We start from the raw sequence: 27234 nt of genomic DNA, 5'->3' as shown, positions 1-27234 counted from the left end.
ATCCTGTTCCAATCACAATGAAGACACTTTTTCTGTGGATAAGAACCATGTTTTTAAAATTCAAGATGGACTGAATTTATTTAACAGTAAATGCTAAGGAGCAATTTTTAATTTTTTTTTAAAAAGGACTTGCATGCACATTACTGTAATGCATACAATAGCCAAGTCTGTAACATGAAGTATTAGATGTATCCAGTAAAAATAGAAAACAAAACTTACCAGAATCAGTGGAATCAGACAAGGGTCCTTGATCTAAAAGGCAGGATAGTTTGGCCACCCTCCGTTCTACCAGCTCATTTTTCCCCTCTTGGGCCATGTTTGGCTTTCCAAAGTGAGCCTTTTGTTGTTGAATTGTAGGTCATAACATTTCATGCAAAGGAGATTGTCTTTACAGTCTTTCTGATCTATCAGTGCATGATAAGCTGTTAGATCTCTCAGCCATTCAAACTAAAGTATTTGATTGTATCAGCGATAGCAAACAGGAGGTAGACATGGAGTTGAGCACTGATTGGGTGACCTCGCATATCAACATAACTGTAGATCATGTGCATCTGGTGTTTTAAAGTATCTACAATTAGTAACTTTCTTTGCAACAGTTCACCAACCTTTTTAGCGGACTTAGGCTATTGAGGTTGTGATTTTGTGCCAAACATGCACTTTAGCATTTAAATTGCTACTTGATGAGTACTTTCATTTGCCTGAGGAAGGAGAAAATCTCCGAAAGCTTGTGAATTTAAAATAAAATTGCTGGACTATAACTTGGTGTTGTAAAATTGTTTACTACTTTCAACAAGTCATTGAAAAACATGTTATGTATCTACACTTAACACCATTTACCGTCATTTGCTGCCTGAATGAAGTGGAAAAAACATAAGAATATAGGAAAAGTCAAGAGACGGCCATTTGATCAACAAAACTTGTCCCTCAACTAGTTCATCCATCCTAGCATTTAATTGCTTTTTGAACATCCTCTAAAGTCTCCATATCTACTACCATGCCTGACACAATTACAGAATTAATCCTTTGGGTAGTTTTCTTTCATGTCCGATTTAAAATTTACTTTTTACTCCTTTATATTTATGACCACTGATCCAACTTATCTGTTTTATTTTAATATTCTTAAGCAAGCCATTCAATATTATATATAGTTTGAGAAAATCATCCCACAATCATTGTTTCCCTAAGATGTAGAGATTTGAGCTTTTTTTCCTATTCTAACAGCTTATTTTGCGATGCCGACATCATTTTTGAAGTGTGATATACTGAGTGAGCTGACCAGTGCACTTTATAGACTCTCAACAAATCCCCTATAGACTTGTAGTTAGAACAATGAATTACAGGTTGCAGTATTTTATTAACTTTTAAATGCTTCACCCCCATATTGTCTAGACATTCACTTTGATAAGTCCACTGTTATTCCCAGGTCCTTTCCAAGGTTCCCTGTGCTAATTCTAGTCCATTTGATTTGTATTTATGACATACTTTATTTTTCTAATCTGCAATAATTTGCAGATATCTATAAATGTGAATGCAATTAGTATCACACATCTCAAAAGGCATTACAGCTGAAAGTGTGATCTCAAAAGCTTCACACTTAAGTGGGGCAGAAAAACAGACTCAAGTAGCGTTAACTATAAAGATAAGCATCCAACTGTATTTAATTAGTGGGACATTTAAGCCAAAGCAATCAAAAGCCAGTTCAATTCAGAGAGGAAAGCTTCTATGAGCAAGAATCACAAACCACCTAAATTGTACTGTTTCCCCCCTAAACCCAGCAACCGAGAATCAACAACAGGCGCAAAATGAATCTGAGAAAATTGCTGAAATTATTTCTTCACTGTGTTAGGTTGCCAATTTTCTTCAGTAAATGAAAAAGCTAATATCACAAACAAGCAAAAAAGAAAATTACAATGTTGAAAACAAATCAAAATCATACCCATAAAAGTATAATTTCTAATATTAGAAATGCCTGCAAGAATCTTCCACCATATAGGCACCAGGCACAACATTTACAAACAACCATGGTTCAAGCAGTGGAAATACACAAAAGATTTAAAAATAAATCCCCCCCCAACCCGCTCCCTTGATGTTTAATTTTTTTTATTCGTTCATGGGATGTGGGCGTCGCTCGCGAGGCCAGCATTTATTGCCCATCCCTAATTGCCCTTGAGAAGGTGGTGGTGAGCCGCCTTCTTGAACCGCTGCAGTCCGTGTGGTGAAGGTTCTCCCACAGTGCTGTTAGGAAGGGAGTTCCAGGATTTTGACCCAGCGATGATGAAGGAACGGTGATATATTTCCAAGTCGGGATGGTGTGTGACTTGGAGGGGAACGTGCAGGTGGTGTTGTTCCCATGTGGCTGATGCTCTTGTCCTTCTAGGTGGTAGAGGTCGCGGGTTTGGGAGGTGCTGTCGAAGAAGCCTTGGCGAGTTGCTGCAGTGCATCCTGTGGATGGTACACACTGCAGCCACAGTGCGCCGGTGGTGAAGGGAGTGAATGTTTAGGGTGGTGGATGGGGTGCCAATCAAGCGGGCTGCTTTATCTTGGATGGTGTCGAGCTTTGTGAGTGTTGTTGGAGCTGCACTCATCCAGGCAAGTGGAGAGCATTCCATCACACTCCTGACTTGTGCCTTGTAGATGGTGGAAAGGCTTTGGGGAGTCAGGAGGTGAGTCACTCGCCGCAGAATACCCAGCCTCTGACCTGCTCTTGCAGCCACAGTATTTATATGGCTGGTTAAGTTAAGTTTCTGGTCAATGGTGACCCCCAGGATGTTGACGGTGGGGGATTTGGCGATGGTAATGCCGTGGAATGGAGGTGGTTAGACCCTCTCCTGTTGGAGATGGTCATTGCCTGGCACTTGTCTGGCACGAATGTTACTTGCCACTTATGAGCCCAAGCTTGGATGTTGTCCAGGTCTTGCTGCATGCGGGCTCGGACTGCTTCATTATCTGAGGGGTTGCGAATGGAACTGAACACTGTACAATCATCAGCGAACATCCCCATTTCTGACCTTATGATGGAGGGAAGGTCATTGTGAAGCAGCTGAAGATGGTTGGGCCTAGGACACTGCCCTGAGGAACTCCTGCAGCAATGTCCTGGGGCTGAGATGATTGGCCTCCAACAACCACTACCATCTTCCTTTGTGCTAGGTATTACTCCAGCCACTGGAGAGTTTTCTCCCTGATTCCCATTGACTTCAATTTTACCAGGGCTCCTTGGTGCCACACTCGGTCAAATGCTGCCTTGATGTCAAGGACAGTCACTCTCACCTCACTTCTAGAATTCAGCTCTTTTATCCATGTTTGGACCAAGGCTGTAATGAGGTCTGGAGCCAAGTGGTCCTGGCAGAACCCAAACTGAGCATCGGTGAGCAGGTTATTGGTGAGTAAGTGCCGCTTGATAGCTCTGTCGACGACACCTTCCATCACTTTGCTGATGATTGAGAGTAGACTGATGGGGCGGTAATTGGCCGGATTGGATTTGTCCTGCTTTTTGTGGACAGGACATTCCTGGGCAATTTTCCACATTGTCGGGTAGATGCCAGTGTTGTAGCTGTACTGGAACAGCTTGGTTAGAGGCGCAGCTAGTTCTGGAGCACAAGTCTTCAGCAGTACAGCCAGGATGTTGTCGGGGCCCATAACCTTTGCTGTATCCAGTGCACTCAGCCGTTTCTTGATATCATGTGGAGTGAATCAAATTGGCAGAAGACGGGCTTCTGTGATGGTGGGGATATCGGGAGGAAGCCGAGATGGATCATCTACTCAGCACTTCTGGCTGAAGATGGTTGCAAACGATTCAGCCTTGTCTTTAGCACTCATGTGCTGGACTCCACCATCATTGAGGATTGTAAACAATTTTACAACACCAAGTTATAGTCCAGCAATTTTATTTTAAATTCACAAGCTTTCGGAGATTTTCTCCTTCCTGAGGAAGGAGAAAATCTCCGAAAGCTTGTGAATTTAAAATAAAATTGCTGGACTATAACTTGGTGTTGTAAAATTGTTTACAATTGTCAACCCCAGTCCATCACCGGCATCTCCACATCATCATTGAGGATGGGGATGTTTGCAGAGCCTCCTCCTCCTGTTAGTTGTTTAATTGTCCTCCACCATTCACGACTGGATGTGGCAGGACTGCAGAGCTTTGATCTGATCCGTTGGTTGTGGAATCACTTAGCTCTGTCACTAGCATGTTGCTTCCGCTGTTTAGCATGCATGCAGTCCTGAGTTGTAGCTTCACCAGGTTGGCACCTCATTTTTAGGTACGCCTGGTGCTGCTCCTGGCATGCTCTTCTACACTCCTCATTGAACCAGGGCTGATCCCCTGGCTTATTGGTAATGGTAGAGTGAGGAATATGCCGGGCCATGAGGTTACAGATTGTGGTGGAATACAATTCTGCTGCTGCTGATGGCCCACAGCGCCACATGGATGCCCAATTTTGAGCTGCTAGATCTGTTCTAAATCTATCCCATTTAGCATGGCGGTAGTGCCACACAACACGTTGGATGGTGTCCTCAGTGCGAAGACGGGACTTTGTCTCCATGAGGACTGTGCGGTGGTCACTCCTACCAATACTATCATGGACAGATGCATTTGCGACAGGTAGATTGGTGAGGACGAGGTCAAGTAAGTTTTTCCCCCGTGTTGGTTCGCTCACCACCTGCCGCAGGCCCAGTCTGGCAGCTATGTCCTCAGGACTCGGTCAGTAGTGGTGCTACCGAGCCACTCTTGATGATGGACATTGAAGTCCCCCACCCAGATTACATTCTGTGCCCTTGCTACACTCAGTGCTTCCTCCAAGTGGTGCTCAACCTGGAGGAGGACTGATTCATCAGCTGAGGGAGGGCGGTAGGTGGTAATCAGCAGGAGGTTTCCTTGCCCATGTTTGACCTGATGCCATGAGATTTCATGGGGTCCAGTGTCAATGTTAAGGTCTCCCAGGGCCACTCCCTCCTGACTGTATATCACTGTACCACCACCTCTGTCGGTCTGTCCTGCCAGTGGGACAGGACATACCCAGGGATGGTGATGGAAGAGTCTGGGACGTTGGCTGAAAAGTATGCAGCTTTAGCCATTAAATAAAACTTTGAGCTAATGATATTGTTTGGGATGAGGTTTGATTTTGTATTGCAGAGGAATGCAGATAAGTTAGAAGAGATTAATATTTGTGCAAGGCTGCAAGGGGATGTTTAGGACATGTTTTGTTGCAGAACCACAAATCCACCTTGGCAACTAAGGGGAGAAAAGAATTCTCAATCATGTTAATAACCAAGAAATATATAGTATTTTTACCTCTTATCAGGCATACAATAAATCAGTAAATTTGCTGTGTCAGCATTAGGGACAAAAAGCAGTTTCATTTGGCTAACCATTAACATCAGAATCCATAGTCTAGGACCCCAATGACCTGTGAACAGCATCTGAAGAGATCTATTAAATCACTATGAAGTTTTGTCTATCTAAGCCTACTTGCATAAATTATCCTAATCCTTAACGGCAACCGGAATCCAAGATGGATACAGGGAAATTCTGGCCAGAATTTTCCAGTTTTGCTCTCCCCAGCCCACAGTTTTTCAACCATCCATTCATTCTAGGTGGAAATTCGCTGACTGAGTTGGTCAGAAGTGTAAAATCTTCCCTTTGTTTAAATCACAGCCATCTAACTACTCATATCTTTTGCTCGTGTGAATCAGGTTATATATTTATAAGGAGTGCGTGCTTTTAATGATTGTGAACTAGATTAGCAACCATTTCTGTGGTTTTTGGCTTCCTGACAATGGGCATTTACCTTCTCATTAGCATTCCAGGAATCTTCCTCAGGAATACTTTATGTACATTTGTTATGTACACACAATTTAAACACAATTTCCAATTATTGTCACAGTTTGACCTGGGGTTACGTGTGAAAGTCACAGGTGGGGGGGGGGATATAATATCACAAGCCATCATTCCATTTTTTACTAAGTTGTTAAGACTGTGCTCCCCCCCCCAATAAAACTGTTTTTACATCAAAGGAAAAAAAGTATGAGTCCCTAGTCTGGCTGCTGTTTCCCACCCCCACCATCCCACAATCCCACATGGTTGATGATAACCATTCTGACATGCAGAACTCCATAATGATTTGGGCCTTCTATCTGTGAAGACACACCTTAAGTTTGCATTCTTTTTATCAAAGCTATCAATAAGACTCATCTGTTAATACAAATGACTGTCATTCCAAGAAACTGAAAAAAGTTGTATAGTGGATTTTACTGGTACTCAAAAAAATCTGAAGCTTGAAAAGGGTAATTTAACCCATTAGGACTGGGTTGTAGATATTTTAAACAGAGAAAGAAAGGAAACTTACATCTATATAGTGCCTTTCATGACCTCAAGACAGCCCAAAATGCTTCACAGCCAATTAAGTACTTTCTGAAGTGTAGTAACTGTTGTGAACATAGGGAAACACAGCAGCAAATTTGCACACAGCAAGGTCCCACAAATAACAATGAGCTATATGACCAGATAAGCTGTTTTAGTGATGTTGGTTAAGGGCTAAATTTTGGCCAAGACGCTAGGAGAACTCTGCTGCTCTTCTTTGAATAGTGCCATGGGATCTTTTAGATCCACCCAAGAGAGCAAATGGGGCCTCGGTTTAATGTCTCATACAAAAGACAGCACCTCTGACGGTGTAGCACTCCCTCAATATGGCACTGAAGTGTCAGCCTAGATTATGCGCTCAAATTGCTGGAGTGAATGTGTTGCTTCTGTAAACTGTTTATAACTATAAATTAATTAGAATAGTTATTGCAATCTGTATGAAGTAGATCAAGCATGTGATATTTTCTACATTCATGACTGGTCTTACTCGTGAAAGTACTATATATGCTCCAGTGTTAACCCTAGCCTACATAACCCAAGACCTAATTCCTGGGTGTTGAGCAGTCTACTCAAGGATTGTTAATAGAGTTCACAACAGTCAATGATTCTCAATGGTTCAATTACTTCTGAGGCAGAATCTATTTAGGGCAGAAACCTCCTTTGCATAAATCAGGTATCTCACTTAGGTATATTCTAACTGGATGCTTCAGTTTTCTACTGGTATAATTTTTAGTTTTCAACTGGCTAATGCAACAGAGAATGGCCAGTTAATTTTTCTGAAAACTAACCAAAAAATCCACAACCTTAGGGTAACTGGAAAGCATACATCTTGTGAAATATACCTAAATGTAAAGTAACATGCACAAGTGCACCAATCACAACATCCCAGCTACCACCTGGGGAAAAAACTCACAACCACAGATGTGGAAAAAAAATGATCACCTTGACTATGGAATGTTAAGTGTTTTTAATAAATAGATTTTCCATATTTTGGTGGCTCAGTTGGTAAAAGCTGCCTAGCACAGAACTGAAAATCTGAATTTACAAAATCATGCAAAAATACCCATTTTTCCTCTCAACCAGTTAGCCACTGTTTGTGTATGAAAGAGAAAGCCTCCCAACTCTGCTGGAATTAAAGTTTCTGCCTTCACCTCCTAGTAACTCTGCTGGATATTCAATAAGTTTATTACTTTTCTTACCTCTGATGCTTGAGCACTTGTGCCGCCTCCTTGTTTTGATGATGCAGCCTTTTTATCACCCTGTCGGAGAGAAGAAATCAAAATGAAAGTTTAATTACTTCAACCATTTCCAGGGAGGCCTTTCAGATTGACTTATGTGCATTAGAAACATGTTACTTACAGACAATGGAATATATATTTGTACATGCAAGGCACACAAATATAAAAAGCAAAGCAAACTAGCTGCTGAGTACCTTGAACAAGTACAAAAAGTATAGTAGTGCAACTAAACAAAGAAGGTTAAGGAGAGATTTAATAGAGGTGTTCAAAATTAGGAGGGGTTTTAATAGAATAAATAAGGAGAAACTGTTTCCATTGGCAGGAGGGTTGGTAAACAGAGGACACAGATTTAAAATAATTGGCAAAAGAACCAGAGGGGAGATAAAGAGAATTTTTTTTTAACACAGTGAGTTGTTATGATCTGGAATGCACTGCCTGCAAGAGAAGTAGAAGCAAGTTAAATAGTAACTTTCAAAAAGGAATTGGACAAATACTTGAAATGGAAAAATTTACAGGACTATGGGGGAATAGCAGGGGGCTAATCGGATAGCTCTTGCAGCACATGGCCAATGGCCTCCTGCTGTACTGTACGATTCTATGAAATGAAGCTTAGTGAGTCACTGGGATTTCCAGTTTTACATCACAACAAGGCCTTTTAAAACCACTACAATGGCTTCGTTAGTGGCTTTGGTGTCTTGTACATTCTGGAACTAGGGATTTCATAATGGAGAAAGACGAACACATTTCCAGGTAGTAGAGTACAGGCACACATTTATAAAAGAGTCTTTTCCAAGTTTAGTAACAGGGGTGCTGATCAAGTAGACTGCTTTATCCTGGATGGTGCTGAGCTCCAAGTGTTGCAACTGCATCCATCCAGGTAAGTCCTGAGTATTCCATCACACTCCTGACTTGAGCATAGTAGATAATGGAGAGGTCATTTGTGAGCCAGTTTGCATAGTACCCAGCCTCTATTCTGCTGTTTCCACAGTATTGATAGTGCTGGTCCAGTCAAATTTGCATTTAAAGTCATGGGGAGGTAGATGAGCCTTTTTTTGGTTTGAGATAGTTATTGCCTGGTATTTATGTGCTGCAAATGTTATCTACCACTTTCAACCCAAACCTGGTCCTTTTGAAGGCTGGCCTGGGCTGCCTCATCATCACAAGAGTTGTCAATTCAGCTGAACACTAATGAACCGTCAACAAACAGCCCCACTTGTTTATGATGGAGGGAAGGTAATTGATAAAGCAGTTAAAGGTGTTTGGGCCAAAGAGTCCTGACTGTGAGGCCTGGAGGATGCAATAACTGGCCTCCAACAATTGTGACCATCTTCTTGTGCAGATATGATTCCAGCCATCTGAAACAAGCAGGCAGTTTGGACCCCCGGCGGTAGACCCCCTTTGATATGGAGCCAGCCACATCATCAGGGTTAATAGGGCAATATGGCTACTGACCCCAATTTGAGGCTTTTATTGCCCCACTAACGCCAGGTGAATCAAGTGTAAATCGACCCCTATATGAGCACATAGCACTAGCCATTCTGAAAGGTGGGGAGCAGCAAGCAGTAACTGAGATGGTGATTGTATTGCAAATACAATTTTCTTGTTGAAGTATGGCACAATTTCTCCTCTGAATGATTTAGCATCCAAAGAGGTACATTGTGATATTTCAAACATGCTGACAACAATATTTCGTAATGAGATGTAAATATTTTTAAAGAGAGAAATGCTGGTGTGTCAAGGTCACACCGGTTTGCAATCCTGATATACAAGTGTCAGTTGTTTTTTTTGCCCAGAATATTGCAAATGCATCAAGTACAGAAAAAAGTTTAGATATAAATCCAAAGTTTCTTCCCTTTTTATTCAAACTTCTTAAAAACATTTCACACTGAACAATGTAAAGTTCAAGTATCAATAATTTAATACACACATGATACATTGTATAAATATCATTTATTTAATACCATTTAAAATATTCACTTGTTACGGTGCTTTATTTAAATTGGTTTTCTGAATACATCAGTTCTCATTTATTTGTATTACCAATTGGTTCAGCAGTGTCGGCCATGCAGAGAACAAGTGGTCATTGTTTTTTCATTGTGTAATTTATGTAGTGCCAGTCATGTTACCATTAAGGTTTTAAAAAATATTTTTCTGCTCAAGGTGACTGATGTCAATGCTGGAGAATAGAACACTTTTCCACTATGGGCATCCATCACCACCAAGTATTCCAAATCAGGTATAGCACAGCCAGATGCTATATTCTGCTAAATTAATATGCACTAACCAAAACCTCAAAGCACAATCTGCTGTACAGAGAACCACATTTTGTACTATGGCTGCATCCACTAGGAATTTGTTTCAGATTACAGATGCAATTATTCATGAAAGTATTTTCCAAATTGAGCCAAAGTTCCCAGTATCTTCATGAGGCACAGAAAACTCACATACAGACAGCTGATACACTATCATCACCACAGGCTGATATTAGTGTTCCTCACTAAACAATGTATCTGATAAATTTAAATACCACATGTAAGAACCCGAGTATAAACCAAAGAGGCACTCAAGTTCTGTTGGATATGATATTTACATAACACACATACTTATTCCTTGAGGTACTGTGGTCAAGTCAGTGTAATAGACAAAGACTGTAAGGGCTCCATTATGCATTCTCTCTCTCAACAAGATTTCCCCCCTCACCCATTACTTCCAATATTAGAAATGGTTTCATGCATACAGCATGCATGGTTCAGTGTACACAGTGAATTGAATTTAAGCCCTGTTATTATTTAGCTGCCCAAGTCATTGATAATCAAATAACTTTTATCTAAAAATCTCAGCATCATTTTCTTGAGACACTTAAAACAGCAGTCCAAATACAGAAATGAACAATATTTTTGTTGCAGTTCAAGCTAATTCCAAACACTTTCGCATGCTTAATACAAAATTCCACTTCTAGAAGCCTTCACTCATAGGAGCTAAAATATGACCTTATGCAAAGAAATTTTATTATTACAGTATACATTGGAAATGGCATAAGATCTCACTGTACACTCCTTTGCCTGTCAACTAAATAACTCAAGCTGCTAAGCTACAACTATAAATCACATTTATCAAGAAATAAGATTAAACAGATGCAAGAGCAAGCAGCAGATTTCACTAGATTATAAAATCTTACTGAATTTATAGTTCCTGTTTCAAAGTGATAATTATCTTGAAGCTCCAGCAGACCTATGAATTAATATTCTTATTTTGGACCAGGCTTGAGTGATCGAGATTTTACATGAGACTTGATACCACTCATCGATGTCTGCGCTAAGACAAGATCAAAAAATAAATCGCTCACAATTAAATGAAGCGGTCAATCACAAAAAGGTTTCAAAAGACAAACAGTGGCTCACAGATACCAGCCAAGCAATCTACAGAACATAGCCAAAATGTAACAGCCTTGTTCATATCACCTCTGATGGATAATTGCAAATGCCATGGGCATATGTATAAGAATTGGTGACCCGATGATAAACGCCAATTGTTTTTTGTTAAATGAGTGGACTCGGCAACTGTAACGTTTTGGTAATCAACTATATTGTACTGATTTTGTGTAATGAGATAGGATTAATTAATAACCTCATTGTAAAGGAGCCTCTAGGTAGCAGTGATCACAATATGATTGAATTTTGCATTCAGTTTGAGGGAGAGAAGAGTAAGTCTAAGACTAGTGTCTTAAACTTAAAGAAGGGCAATTAAGAGGGCATGAGACAGAGCTGGCTAAAGTGAACTAGGAACTTAGGTTAAGGGATATGTCAGTAGAGATGCAGTGGCAGACATTTAATGAGATATTTCATAATACTCAGCAAAGATACATTCCAGTGAGAAAGAAAGACTCTAGGGGAAGGACGTACCATCCGTGGCTAACTAAAGAAGTTAAAGATAGCATCAAATTGAAAGAAAAAGCATGTAATTCCGTGAAGATTAGTGGCAGGTCAGAAGATTGGACAGAATATAAAAAACAGCACAGAATAATTAAAATAATAAGAAGGGAGAATTTTGAGTACGAGAGAAAGCCAGCTAAAAATATAAAAACAGATAGTAAGAGTTTCCACAGGTATATAAAAAGGAAAAGAGTAAGTAAAGTGGGCATTGGTCCTCTAGAGAGTGAGTCTGGGGAATTAATAATGAAGAATAAGGAAATGGTGGATGAATTGAACAGATATTTTGCATCCGTCTTCACTGTAGAGGATACAAATAACATGCCAGAAATAATTGTGAATCAGGAGGTGAAAGGGAGGGAGGAACTTAAAACATTTACAATCATCAGGAAAAGGGTTCTCAAAAAATTATTAGAACTAAAAGCTGACAAGTCCCCAGGTCCTGACTGACTTCATCCCAGGGTCTTAAAAGAAGTGGTTGCAAAGATAGTAAATGCATTGGTATTAATTTTCCAAAATTCCCTAGATTCTGGAAGGGTCCCATTACATTGGAAAATAGTGAATGTAACTCCTCTATTCAAGAAAGAAGCGAGACAGAAAGCAAGAAGCTACAGGCCAGTTAGCTTAACATCTGTCACAGTGAAAATGCTGGAATCTATTATTAAGGAGGTTATCGCAGAGCGCTTAGAAAATCTCAATGCAATCAGGCAGAGTCAACACGCTTTGTGAAAGGGAAATCGTGTTTGACTAATTTATTAGAGTTCTTTGAGGAAGTAACAAGCAACGTGGATAAAGGGGATCCTGTGGATGTGGTGTACTTGGATTTCCAGAAGGCTTTTGACAAGGTGCTACATCAAAGGCTACTTCACAAAATAAGAGCTCATGGTGTAGGGGGTAACATAATTATTATGGATAAAGGATTGGTTAGCTAACAGGAAACAGAGAATAGGCATAAATGGGTCATTTTCAGGTTGGCAAGATGGAACGAGTGGAGTGTCACAGGGATCAGTGCTTGGGCCTCAATATATATTTACAATCTATATCAATGACTTGGATGAAGGAACTGAGTGTATGGTTGCTAAATTTGCTGATGACTCAAAGATAGGTAGGAATGTAAGTTGTGAAGAGGACATAAGGGGCCCGATATTAGGCAACGCGCCCAGTGAAATCGGGGTGTTCCGCACAATTGCAGCTTGATTGAAGGTACTTACCTGTGCTTCTGGGTTTCGCGCTGGAAAGCTGCGCAGCGGGCGGACTGCGCAGGCGCATCATAGGCTGTCAGCTGGAGGAGCCCTATTTAAAGGGGCAGTCCTCCACTGACTGATGCTGCAGAAAATAGGCAAAATTACAGCATGGAGCAGCACAGGGGGAAGGCTGCTCCCAGGTTTAATGATGCCTCACTCCAGGTCTTACTGGATGGGGTGAGGAGGAGGGGGAGGACAGAGATCTTCTCCCCGGTGGGCGGGAGGAAGTGGCCTACCTCTGCCACCAAGAAGGCCTGGCTCGAGGTGGCAGAGGAGGTCCCCTGCACCACCAACATATCACGCACCTGCATACAGTGCAGGAGGCACTTCAATGACCTAAGTAGGTCAGCCGAAGTGAGTACACTTACTCATTCCCCTACACTCCATCTGCCACATCACCGCCCCCACCCCACATCTCCTTCTGCACTGCCAACACTATTCTATCACATCACCCCTCACACCCAATCAAAGCTCATCCTCATCTTACCTGCACTTACTCACCCCACCACTACCACTCAACCCAATCCTCATACAATCTCATGGCTCCGTCTCATACGCACCCTCTCATGCATCTCTTTCACGGTCAGCCTCACTCAACCTGCCACTACCTGTGCTGCAGCCACAGGGCATGCATCACACCTGTGCAGTAGGCAGCGTAAGGCAAACGTGTCGTGAGCATGAAGGGGATGCACAAGGGTGTTTGAGGGTTTGTCATGGTTTTTACTTATATTTGATTTCTGATCAACTCATATTACATATTATATTGGCACCACTACTGCCATGTCTTTGCAAATCTTGTCTGGTTTGTGCAATAATGCCCTTTCCTGAGGATCACTATGAAGACCCTCAACTCATGCCACCCATTGTGTCACTGCAGAGTGGGTGTAGGTGTATTTGCAGGGCTCTTTTGTGCAGACGACAGAGACGTCAGTGATGTCCCTTGTGGCACCCTAGAAGGATGCTAAGGAGAAGTTGTTGAGGGCAGTGGTGACTTTGACTGCGACAGGTAAGAAGATGGTGCTCGGGCCAGCCGGGAGCAGCTCAGCATGAAGGAGGCTGCAGATGTCCACGACTACATGTCGAGTGACTCTGAGCCTCTGTGTGCACTGCTGCTCAGAGAGGTCCAGGAAGCTGAGCCTCGGTCTGTAGACCCTGTGGCGAGGGTAGTGCCTTCTGCGACGTATCTCTCTCTGCGGTTGCCCTCCCTCCTGCTGTGCAGGTGGATGTGTCACGGCACTGTTGTGGAGCTCCACGTGTCAGAGGCAGACAGCGTGGACAGCGTGGCCGGCGAGGCTGGTGATGCTGTTCATCCTCCGAGGAAGTCATGACTGCAACTACGCGGCCCCCATCTGGAAGATGTACGTTTGAGGGGATCCGCAAGGTAGGTACATGTGTCTGGACACCGGGGTAAGTGTGCAAGTCGGTGAATTTTATTGTTAGGAGGGTCAGAGTGGCCTCCTGCAATGAGTGAGGGTCTCCCCCCACCCCCCTCCTCCCCCCACCCCCCTCCCCCCTCCTCCCCCCACCCCCCTCCCCCCTCCTCCCCTCCCCCCTCCTCTCCCCTCCCCCTCCAATGGACCTTTGCAGCTGCCACAGGTTGATGCCTGCAACACGTCCATTTCAACTGGGAGTGTTTCCCCCAGTACGGGAAACAGTCTCAGTTGCTTTGAAAATCCCATCCCTCCTAAAATATCAGGTCAATCAGGTCTACAAACGACCTGAAGTACCTACTTAATTACTTTAAGTGGCATCCCGCCGGCTTTAATTGCCGGTGGGAGTTCCACATGCGGGGGCTGCGTGGTCCGGGAATCCCCGATTTTCGGAGCCCCCCGCCACAAACCCGCCGGCTTGGGAGTCCGAAAATCGAGCCCAATGAGTCTGCAAATGGATATAGATAGGTTAAGTGAGTGGGTAAAAATTTGGCAGATGGAGTATAATGTGGGAAAATGTGAACATGTCCACTTTGGCAGGAAAAATAGAAAAGCAGTATATTATTTAAATGGAGAGAGATTGCAGAACTCTGAGGTACAGAGGGATCTGGCTGTCCTAGTACATGAATCACAAAAAGTTAGTATGGAGGTACAGCAAATGATTAGGAAGGCATATTGAATGTTGTCATTTATTGCAAGGGGAATGGAATATAAAAGTAGAGATGTTTTGCTACAGTTGCACAGGGCATCGGTGAGACCACATCTAGAATACTGTGTGCAGTTTTGGTCTCCTTATTTAAGAAAGGACATAATTGCTTCGGAGGCAGTTCAGAGAAGGTTCACTCAACTGATTCCTGGGATGAGGGGGTTAAATTATGAGGAAAGGTTGGACAAGTTGGGTCTGTTTAAACTGGAGTTTAGAAGAATGAGAGGTGATCTTATTGAAACATAAAAGATCCTGAGGGGACTAGAAGGGCTAGATGCTGAGGGGATGTTTCCCCTTGTGGGAGAGACTAGAACTAGGGGCCACAGTTTAAAAATAAGGGGTCTCCCATTTAAGACAGAGATGAGGAGAAATATTTCCTCTCAGAGGGTCGTGAGTCTGTGGAACTCCCTTTGCCAGAGAGCGGTGGAGGCAGGGTCATTGAATATTTTTAAGGCTGTGTTAGATAGATTCCTGATTAACAAATGGCGGAGCAGACTTGACGGGCCGAATGGCCTACTTCTGCTCTTAATTTGTATGTTCGTATGTTTCTACGTATGTTCGTATGACATACTTTTTACTGTGTTCTCACGCCTTTTCCATAGAGACAAAAGCACGGCAAAAATTCTCCCAGCCTGTAGCTGCAACAGCCATTTAGGGTGGATACAATACTGACAAGCTACAAATTCCCGTAGATGAAGAGTCTCTTTTGAAAAGAAACGAGACAGATCTCTAATCCACCACATATCCCAAGAATTGATAACACTAGTCTGAGTTTCTTCATTTCAATATCTATTGTTTAAATGCATTAAGAAATCTGCAGTGCCAACATTATACAAATAGGATTTTTTTTTAAAAAAGGAATGAAACCATAACAAGAGACTACTTCACCATTCATGTTCATTATAAAAATTCAAATGAATTATAATTAGCCATTAGGGGTAGGCATTCTGCAAATCCCCCTGCCCAGCTGAGATCATCAATTTACCAAACGTAGAACTGCAATATAATGCCATGTCCATTACTACGGCTGATTTTCAGTGGTTTCAAGCCTACTCAAAAATGTTATTTGAAAAGATCACTTGTAGATAAAAGTAACATGTTTTCTTACGTGTACCAAACATTTGTAATTAGAACTTTAAATAATACCGACTTCGGAACCTAACTCATTACCACATTAATATTCAATAATGCTTGCAGGAATCGTGGTTACTGTTTTCATCACAACTATAGCACTCGTCTACAAATCAATAGGGGGGTACACAGTATATTGAAATTATACCACTTGTTCCATACATCTAAATAAAACAGAGCAGATCACAGGCTGTGCAATTATAGGTACCAAACAGAACAGAATACTCTTTGGCTTGCAAATGAATACCAATTGTTCAATATCATGAAATTGTCAACTATTTTCTCCTGGTCTGATCAACTCCATATATGCCACTTAATTCATCTACCTTTTGAAATAACCAAAATGATTTTTCCTTCAACATTGTGGGTGTCCTAAAATCATTGCCTCATAGAATTGCACAGATACAAACATATTGGCTATTAAACACTTTGTTGCCATTTAGACAGCCTTATTATCCTGTTCACTTAAATTTTCAGAGAAAAGGTTTGAGAGCCTGATTTGTTCCCAAAGAAAACACATCACTCCTAAACTTTCCAAGCCCATTTCATCCTGGCATTTCTTGGAATAAAATCAGGAATTCTTCGAGAAGCAATTCTATGCAGATTTCCTTTCTAAAGGTTACCCAAGAATAAAGCAGTAAGCTGAATTAGTGCCAGTCTGTAAATAGCCATTCGAAACCCTCCTGTCTTCAACACAAACTCGCTGCCTGAACAAACAGTTATAAATGTAGTTTCTATGCACAAAAAAAATCATTTCAAGTTGTTATTTCAGTTCTCAATCTTAAAATCAAGTGATTTGCAGGACAATATCATTGGATTGGAAGTTTCTGAACAACCTGCTTGAAAAATTTGTTGTTAACCAAAGTTCACACTGTAGTGGGCATGATTCATGATGTGACTATGTCACTGAATACATCACTGCATTCCGTTAGAACTTGCAAGGCAGATACTTTGCCCCTTTAACATCCTTTAGTATTTTTGTCCAGCTTCAAAAAAATGTTTGGTAAACATTTTTCATTACTCACTTGCATGTGACATGACAAAAATTACACACAACTCTTCTTCCTCTGTCAATGAAAGAAGATTTGGCAAATACATGTACATGAAAATAAAGAAAGAGCCAGGCAGCTGTTAATGGGGGTGGCACAGTACTAAATACGGCCTCAATCTAATCATGGAAGAACAGACAGCATGCAAAAGGGTAGTGAGGGAGTTTTTAAATGAGCCTACCCATCAACAGTAAAAGAGTTCCAGGCAAGGAGCATGTAAGGGTAAGAAAGCATCCCACATGAGTTTGCAGGGGAGAGTGTGAGTAATTTACACTGCTCTGTTCGAGCTTGGCAGCAGATTTCTGCAACAAATAATAAAGCAACAAAAATATTTTTGAATAATAAAAGGTATTTCTTAATACCAGCCTGCTCCTTAAGATAGATAGCACCTAAACAGCAGCTCAGGAAGGAAAAGGGTAAGGTTTTTATGAGGCAGTCTATCAGTGATCTGCACGCAGCACTAATAGAGGAAATCTGGAGCCAAGCCAGGACACCGCAGTGTAAACAATTACACACGCACCTGCATACTCATGTGGAATGGTACAGAGCAACGCCTCTGGATGGAAAAATTATGAAGCATGCAGCATATGCCAATATTGGATAACTTGGGGTGGGGTTTATAAAGGCATAGGCTTGACCGATCCAGGCAACAGAATCTCTGCTTTAATAGGCCATTGGTGAGCTTGATCTGCCCTAGTGGCAGAATGGACCTCAATGAATCGTCTCTCTGCTGGTGTTTGTGGGTTTCACATTGCTCCAGTGAGTATCCCTGGTCTCCTAACAGCCATCCCTCCATAGCTGTCTTTCTCCCAAACAAGGGTGGTACTGTCGCCAGTCTCAGAATAAAGAGCCGTGGCTGTTTTTTGGGATATCTTGCACAAACCTGCATGACAAGATGCTGGTAGTCACAAATAAGCTGTATATTACTTGAAGAGAATTCCTTCCTATTAATAAATGCCACTGGATTAAGTGAAAGAAGCCCATATGTCCCCAAGTGACACTGATTAGGCCTTGAACATGGGGCATTCCTGTCACCTTAAAGTGCTAGGCCCTCTCCTCATGCTTCTCCTCTCCCTTAGTCGACGTGATACACTCATTTGCCCTTTTAAACATAGCCTCAGTGACCTGATGGAAGTAGCAGTGCACTGTATACTTCCTGATCTGGCAGATGTATCCTACTGCACCTTGGGAGGAGCCAGCTGCATAAAAAAGATTGTTGTCATCTTCACCGCCATAGACAGAGAGGTGCCAGTCCTCAAGAGAGTCTGCAGGGCTTTCTTTAGAGATGGCACAGCTCTGCAACTACCTCCCTGGTGAGGCTCAGCTTTTTGACATCTGCAAGAAACAGTGTCCGGACCTGTGGACAGTCCCTGCTGCACTGCATCCTCTTGTGATGCAAGCGCACCTACCTGTAATGCTGCTGAACTAATTCTTCCTCATTCTCCATCTCATGAAGAGCCTCGGGTGTGGCTCTAGTTGGCTAAGACAGGCAGACAGAAGTGCAGAAAAAAAAGTTCTCCTAAAAATAGAAACAAGTGGATGTTCCACTCCAATTGAAAGCGTACTGAACACAAATTATAACAGCCTTAAACAAAAGCCAAAAAATAAACTGGCAAAACAGAACAAGCAACAAGTCCAGCAATTTCAGAATCAAAAGGCAAGGCGTTTACCTTTTAAGAGTTCCCAGAAGTTGACGTGCAAGCAGTTCTGCCCTCTGCTTGTCTTGGCACACCAGAATTACATTGTGCCAGTGGTGCAGAACACAATTTTCTGTGCTGACTGATCACACCCTGGAACCCTCCATTACGTATTATAATGAGGCCTGCATGATAGAGCAGTTCAAGCTTCATTCACCCGCAACCCCCCCACCCCGCCCAGTGCAAAACCTGGCCAGAGCACATAACCAGTGTAGGGATCAAAATCCTGCTTTTCCACTCCCTCTGTGCTGATGTCAGGGAACACAATTTCAGGCCATTATTTTCTTTTGCTGGGACTGAATTCAGATATCAGCACTGTGAACAGACATTGACCACTGACCAATTTTCAAAACTATCACACAACAAACTTTAGCAGATTTTAATGGAGTGTAAAATCAGGCGGGGTGTAAACAGCGTTACAACTAATCTAGTCAGTTTCCCGACGGATGAGTCAGGTTAAAATTGTCACCATCGTAACAACTTTTTAAACTTTGGGGAATACAGCTCTAATTACAGTGCTGTTTAGTTCCCATTATCTTTAAAACCAAGATGATACAATCATTAAATCCAAAGCAAAATACTACAGATGCTGGAAATCTGAAATAAAAACAGAAAATGCTGGAAATACTCAGCACCTGTGAGAGAGAAACAGAGTTAACGTTTCAGGTCAATAACCTCAGAACTAGAAGAAGTAAAGATTTAACAGTTTTTAAAGCAAGTACAGAGTCAGGCAAAAAGGAGGGGGAGGGGAGAAAAGAACAGGATAGGATGTGTCAACCAGACCACTGTGATCTCGGAAACTAGATCATGCCTGGTGCTTCTATTCTCTGTGATGTTGATCAAGCAGCTCAGATTAAGTCTCATTGACATATCAGACAATCTTGAGTTAAATCATTCTGGTAAGCATATAGTCATCCTTGGCGGTTGGAGTTGGTAAAGATCTGGCAAACCCACACCTCTGGGGGTTATCTAACTGTATACCCAAATTAGTAAAAATGACTGGCCGTTGTTAGTGGTAACGATCAGTTTTAATCCATTAATGGATGATAATATTTGTGATGTGTTGTCAGTTGATGGGAGCAGGTAGCATTGACATCACATCAAAGACTGATGGCCACTTTAGTTAGGCCCTAATCATGTAGTGGTATCATCAGTATGAAAGATTAAGCTTCAACTGCAGGTCAACTGTTCTACTTTACTGCCGAAGGCTAGACGTGACAAATACAGCCAGATGATTCTTCATTTCACTTCTACAACAATGCTGGTGTCTAGTGGACAGGTAAGTGAGCTGTTTGGCGAGTTGTGTTATTTCAGACAAGTAGATTATGAAGATCACAGAAAAATAAACAAATTGCTTTTGGCTTAAACCCATTGTTCCTCTTTTCAAACTTGGCCGTTTCTTTGGATAGAAGTCAGAGGGTCTGGGACAGATGCTTTTCATTTTTAGCAAAGGTTACCATATCTCAGCAAGCATAATTTTGTGTTAAAATTGTCACTGATGAGTCAGGCTGATGAGATGGGCATTTTTGCTGAAGCACACCTAACAACTTTTAAAAACTTTGGCATGGAGAATACAGCTATAAATAAATTCACTGCTCTCTAGTTCCCTTTGTCCTTAGAATGAGAATCATACAATTCCTTGCAAATTCATCTACCTCAGTAGCAATACCCACTATGAAAACTGACTGTTACAGAAGTGAATGGATTTTAATTGTTTGAAATATCTGGCAGAGTATAGTATACAGCCTGCAAAAGCAACATTCGATGCATCCAATAATCAGCTTCCCAAGAAGATGTAGACAATGTAAGATGGACTGTGCTTGAAAGCTTTATGTAATATGATTTTAATTTGACATACTAAAACCTTATTCTTGGATGACTGTACTAGCATATTCTAATGTGGCTGTACAGACCATTCCTCATTCACAAGAACAGGCACTGCCTTACACAAGTGTTAAGTTAGCAAATAACAGTATCTTGAGATTGTTAGTGTCAGCATTGGCTCACTGGTAGCACTCTCTCCGCTTGCGGGTTCAAATCCCACTCCAGAGATTTGAGCATGAAATCTAGGCCAACACTACAGCACAGTACTGAGGGAGTAGTGCATTGTCAGAGGTGTCACCTTTTGGATAATATAATGCGATAAATGACCAGATAGTCTGCTTTTGGTGGTGCTGGCCGAGGAATAAACATTGATCAGGGCACAGCAGAACACTCCTGCTCTTTTTTGAATAGTGTTATGGCATCTTTTGCAATTACCTGAGACAGCAAATTGGTTTAACGTCTCATCCAAAAGATCAAACAACTAATCAGAAAGATGGCACTCTGTTGTTTATCAAACGCTTTGCTGGATTTTAGTGCTGTAGGCCTTTAATTATTCTCAGATAAGGAGGTGGGGAAGGGGTGGAGGTGCAGGGCTTACAAAGAGTCTTGGCATAAAGAGAAAAAAAGGCTAATACAAGTTAGAAAGAGTTAACAAAACTTCATAGCCATCCCAAATACAAATGAGACATACCTTTATCCAAAATGCAAATATGACACACCTTTCAGAGCAAAAAAAATCAGTAGTGCTTGTTTGTTGTAGTTACTCTTTCATTGTGCATGATGTGGAGATGCCGGTGATGGACTGGGGTTGACAATTGTAAACAATTTTACAACACCAAGTTATAGTCCAGCAATTTTATTTTAAATTCACAAGCTTTCGGAGATTTCCTCCTTCCTCAGGCAAACATTTGCCTGAGGAAGGAGGAAATCTCCGAAAGCTTGTGAATTTAAAATAAAATTGCTGGACTATAACTTGGTGTTGTAAAATTGTTTACAATTTTCATTGTGCAGCCATTACAGGATCCCTGTGCTCATTTTCAGAATGCTATGGAGCTGCAAACAATGCAGGAGAGGAAGGACAGAATTTCTAGTCTGACACTTGCAAAACAAAATCCCATTACTGACAAGCTGCCATCTCAGCAGTTATGAAGTAAAGATAAGAGGTCTCCTTACTGGGACGAAATGCATTGTTAGAATTATTTTGGATTACCATTAGATCTCCCATGGGATTCCTCATAGGTAGTGTAGGGCATAGAACTTGAGAGCGGAATAAGGAATGAAAAATGGGGGGGGGAGGGGGGGGGGAAGTGGAGCAATTACTCAACAAATGGAGAACAGGGTCAGGGACCCAGAACAATCACTCAAAGCGGGAGCTGAAACAAACCCAAGCTGAAGCAAAGATGCATCAGGGGGAGTCTCCTATTATCTAGCAACTGGGAGCTACAAATTCCAGAACTAGAAGCCAGGAGAGGAGGTATTTGTAGGGCTGAGGCCAGACAAGATTTGTGAAAATGGCATTATCAGTTTTATATAAGTGTTGTCCAATATGTAAGCCATGATCTTATTGAATGGCGGAGCAGGCTCGAGGGGCTTTATGGCCGACTCCTGCTCCTATTTCTTATGTTCGCTACCAGCCATATGTGGCTAATTGCATTTTTGATTAGTAAATAAAAAAGTAATAGACATTGTCATTGGGCATGCAATCTCAATACTCATATCTGCACAGCGTATGCATGTGTACTTTAACCTTTTTGTGCATGTGTTGGTAAAATGGCAAGATTAAATCTTTTTAGTGGAGTTGGTTGAGGGATAAACGTTGGCCAGGACAACTCCCCTCTCTTTAAACAATCCACCTGAGTAGACAGCGTACCTTGGTTTAACATCTCATTCGAATGCCAGCATTTCTGATAGTACAGTGCTCCCTTAGTACTGCACTGAAGTGTTAATCTAGATTTAGTGCTCATGTCTCTAGAATGGGGCGTGAATTCACAACCTTGACTCAGAGGCAAAAGTGCTACCACTGAGCCAAAATTGACACTAGTAATACACATCTGAAGACTAATAGATACTATGGCTACAAAACACATCATTGACACTAATGAAAACCAGAAGTTGAAAATGCTTTATCTTCAGGTTTACCCAAGAATTGGAATAAGTGTCAACAACCTGTTAAAAGAATACTTTAGAAAAACGTGTTAACTAAAATGCTGCTCTCCCTCAAAGTATATCCAACTAATACTGCACCCCTTAAGTGTATCTCTCCTGCACTCGATAACAATATAATGAAAAGCAAGTACTGATGTCTATTAACTAGGATATGGAAGTGAAGTAGAATCTATCGCTACTCTGCATTTGGCTGGGAATTCAAACTGGTTCACTCACTTGGGAGGCGAGAATTCTACCACTGAACCACCAATGCTGCAATCTGAGATGCTTTAAAATAAAACACAATTTCAACAGTTGCCCGTTTCACATTCTATGGTTATACAATTATATTTCAATATGATGGCATGCAAGATTTACTAAAGGCTAATAAGTATCAAACTTTTGTCATTGTGTATGAATAAAAAAAAGGTAACAAGGCTTTTTTAGTTTTATTCTTCAATGACACATACATACATGTATGCTGCATACATAAAATAAGGTGCACTACCACCAGGCCATTCAGGTCCATCTTTTCAAGGCCCATCTACACTTAAACCTTCCAAAATGAAACAATTGTCCATCATCAGTCTTAGTGATCTGGATTGAAGATTTGAATATATTGTACTAGGTCTTACATCCCTTTGTGTAGTTCTGTTTTTTTTCATCACCCATCTATGTCCCCACAACCGACAGACCTCGAGTCCGCTAATTAGATATGGCCTTTCTCTACTGGCAGGTGCTATTCGCACCACGACTATAGGATTAAACTTTTTTTTGTGAAGTTATTTCCTCCTTCTCCCTCCTCTCCTTCCAAAGCACCATGGCCCAGACTTTGCTGTGAAAATAACACTGAGGCTTACAGCGCTCATCGTTATTTATGTGCAAATCAGACAGCAACAGCCGGCAAGCAGAGATGTGCAGTTAAACGCGGAAATCTGGAAGTTGTTCTCCGCGATGCGCCGCTCCTCCATAAGCTGTGCGAAAATGGCATCTCGCTGTCGGGCTCCCCATTCAAATGTATTGAACGGCGTGAAGTTTTTTTTTTAAAATTCGTTCATGGGATGTGGGCATCGCTGGCAAGGCCAGCATTTACTGCCCATCCCTAATTGCCCTTGAGAAGGTGGTGGTGAGCTGCCTTCTTGAACCGCTGCAGTCCGTGTGGTGAAGGTTCTCCCACAGTGTTGTTAGGGAGTTCCAGGATTTTGACCCAGTGACTAATAGATACTATGGCTACAAAACACATCATTCAGCTGCTTCATCAATGACCTTCCCTCCATCATAAGGTCAGAAATGGGGATGTTCGCTGATGATTGCACAGTGTTCAGTTCCATTCGCAACCCCTCAGATAATGAAGCAGTCCGAGCCTGCATGCAGCAAGACCTGGACAACATCCAGGCTTGGGCTGATAAGTGGCAAGTAACATTCGCGCCAGATAAGTGCCAGGCAATGACCATCTCCAACAAGAGAGAGTCTAACCACCTCCCCTTGACATTCAACGGCATTACCATCGCCGAATCCCCCACCATCAACATCCTGGGGGTCACCATTGACCAGAAACTTAACTGGACCAGCCATATAAATACTGTGGCTACAAGAGCAGGTCAGAGGCTGGGTATTCTGCGGCGAGTGACTCACCTCCTGACTCCCCAAAGCCTTTCCACCATCTACAAGGCACAAGTCAGGAGTGTGATGGAATACTCTCCACTTGCCTGGATGAGTGCAGCTCCAACAACACTCAAGAAGCTCGACACCATCCAAGATAAAGTAGCCCGCTTGATTGGCACCCCATCCACCACCCTAAACATTCACTCCCTTCACCACCGGCGCACTGTGGCTGCAGTGTGCACCATCCACAGGATGCACTGCAGCAACTCGCCGAGGCTTCTTCGACAGCACCTCCCAAACCCGCGACCTCTACCACCTAGAAGGACAAGGGCAGCAGGCGCATGGGAACAACACCACCTGCACGTTCCCCTCCAAGTCACACACCATCCCGACTTGGAAATATATCGCCGTTCCTTCATTGTCGCTGGGTCAAAATCCTGGAACTCCCTTCCTAACAGCACTGTGGGAGAACCTTCACCACATGGACTGCAGCAGTTCAAGAAGGCGGCTCACCACCACCTTCTCGAGGGCAATTAGGGATGGGCAATAAATGCCGGCCTTGCCAGCGACGCCCACATCCCGTGAACGAATAATAAAAAAAAATATTACCAAGTCGGGATGGTGTGAGACTTGGAGGAGACCGTGCAGGTAGTGTTGTTCCCATGTGCCTGCTGCCCTTGTCCTTCTAGGTGGTACAGGTTGTGGGTTTGGGAGGTGCTGTCGAAGAAGCCTTGGCGAGTTGCTGCAGTGCATCCTGTGGATGGTACACACTGCAGCCACAGTGCGCTGGCGGTGAATGGAGTGAATGTTTAGGGTGGTGGATGGGCTTGTACTGAGATCATAGATACGGATTAAACTCGCCACAAAAAGTTAGAGCTTGTCCATCCCATTGTCCAGTTGCAGAAGAACGTCTACAGAAGCCTATCACCACTTTCTTAGGGCAATTAGGCTTGGGCAATAAATACCAGCCACATCCCAAGAATTTTTTTTTTAAATTAGTCTTTAAAAGTTAATATTTCTCAGCACAGAGATACTAATACCTGGAAATTTAAAAAAAGTTTTTGATACTATGATCTGGTCAAATGATAACGAATTAGTAAGGGAGATACAGTCTCCCTGGAATGCTTATGCGCGAAGCAAAGGTCAACGTTGCTGTTTCAGTCAGGCCCGTGAGAAAACACTGAGTGGGAAGAGATACACTTCGCTTCCTATACAACACACGGCAGGAGAAAAGAGTGATACAACTTCGCGTTTTGCAAACGACTTTATCGGTCCAACTGTGTGATAATCGATGGCACGACAAGTTTCAAAACTACTGCTGTACCATTTACAGATTACAGGGTGAGGTCGAAAATGACACACAACTGTTCCAACTCCTCTTGGCCAGTCTCCAACAGGAGCCGCGCTCCTTTATAACGTTTGCCCATTATATGCAAGCTGGATTACTAATGCTCAGGAAGCCTTGATGCAGTTCTCCGGTCTGCCTGTGCAAAACAGCCCAACAATGTGTCAATGTCCCAGACTGGCTGGGAAACCATTTTCTCCCACAGCTCTTTCCCCATTTCATCAGCAAGCCCAGTGATATTTAACACTGTTTCAGCCATGGTTAACGGGAAGAAGAAACTTCTCATTCCTTCCGGATCAGTGCAAGTCCTGTACTAAATCTCGGGGAGGACACAGCTCAACTACCCAAACCAGCAAAGTGGGGGGGACCACCACTAAATAACAGCTTATATAAAACTTATTCCATCAACTGTCCGAGGGGTCCGCGGGCTTAAATGCTGATGTGTTATTAATTAATTAATTAATTAACAGTAAGCGTCCTGCGGTGCATTTCCTCCCAGCGTAATTAAGGAAATGACACAAACTTCATAATGAAGATCAATTAAGGCCAAACAGTCACCAACAATAATTAGGAGTGGGACCAGCGGCGGATCGGATCGGTTTTTGGCCTGGAGTCTTCCGGCAAATCGGAGTTCACATTCCAGCCTGAGCTGGTTTATTAAACTAACAGCGACTGATTCAATCACATTTACCTTTCTGGGGGCTTTAGTTTTCTTTTTGTTCGATTGCGACATGCTTCAGGACATGCACTGAAACTCGAGTACACAAATATACTTTTTCGCAGGCAAGAGCCGAACCGAGACTAACTTCTACCAGCCTCAAACAAGAGGCGCTGGCTCTTTTCCGTCCAAACTTGTAGTAGGATCGAGTTTAGGGCGTGTCTTTTTTCAGTGCTTCTGATTTTTTTTTCTGATCTGGAGCACTCTGTAGTTAAATAGATTTCGCAGTCTTTTTTTCCACATACAAAACACACCACATTTCCTGCCCCCTCTAACTCTAAGGTTAGTGGAGTGATGTCATTTTTACATCAAAAGCAAAATATTGCGGATGCTGGAAATCTGAAGTAAAAACAGAAATTGCTGGAGAAGCTCAGCAAGTGAGGAGAAAGAAACAGAGTTAACGTTTCAAGTTGATGACCTTTCATCAGAACTGGGAGATGTTAACATTTTCCTGTTTTGATGTCATTTTTAACTTTTTAGGCCGACTGACCCTCCACACATAAAATTTGCTGATTGCGTCCAAAGTGGAAACTCCACCCTATAGTGTGTAAATAACTTGTATAACAATGTTCTACTATTACAGTCACCAAACATAGTGAATAATCTTTTTCTACAAGTTTATGAAACTGTTTAGTGGCCCAATGATAACTTTCCCTCCCTTTCAGATTTTCCTTCTGGTTTCTGTTTGGGGTTTATTAAAAGTAACACAGGTGAGAGTGGGAACTCACAGGTGGAGATCACAGGCATGCACTTCCGAGCCATTGCTCTGTGGTATTGTGTGTTGATGCTCCAATGGTGCTGCACTAGCACACTGT

At 42.2% G+C, this 27234-nt stretch overlaps 1 protein-coding gene across 8 annotated transcripts in view; it reads right to left on the bottom strand.

Moving 5' to 3' along the window:
* cast (calpastatin) overlaps nt 1-26566 on the bottom strand; it is a 199675-nt gene extending 173109 nt beyond the window's left edge. For 6 of the 8 annotated variants that reach the window (XM_067982866.1, XM_067982872.1, XM_067982876.1 and 3 more), the window contains exons 1-2: nt 26393-26564; nt 7558-7617 (exon numbers count right to left, since the gene is read on the bottom strand). In XM_067982866.1, coding sequence (XP_067838967.1) covers nt 7558-7617; nt 26393-26434 — 102 coding nt within the window. In that variant the 5' untranslated portion in view covers nt 26435-26564. Of the gene's footprint in view, nt 1-7557; nt 7618-26392 lie in introns of all 8 variants that reach the window. The other 2 variants (XM_067982870.1, XM_067982868.1) reach the window with 2 other exon arrangements.
* Nucleotides 26567-27234: the final 668 nt, after the last annotated feature.

This window comes from Heptranchias perlo, chromosome 4 (assembly GCF_035084215.1).
Source record: "Heptranchias perlo isolate sHepPer1 chromosome 4, sHepPer1.hap1, whole genome shotgun sequence".
In the NCBI taxonomy this organism is placed as follows: Eukaryota; Metazoa; Chordata; class Chondrichthyes; order Hexanchiformes; family Hexanchidae; genus Heptranchias; species Heptranchias perlo.
This window is presented reverse-complemented; position numbering and strand designations above follow the sequence as displayed.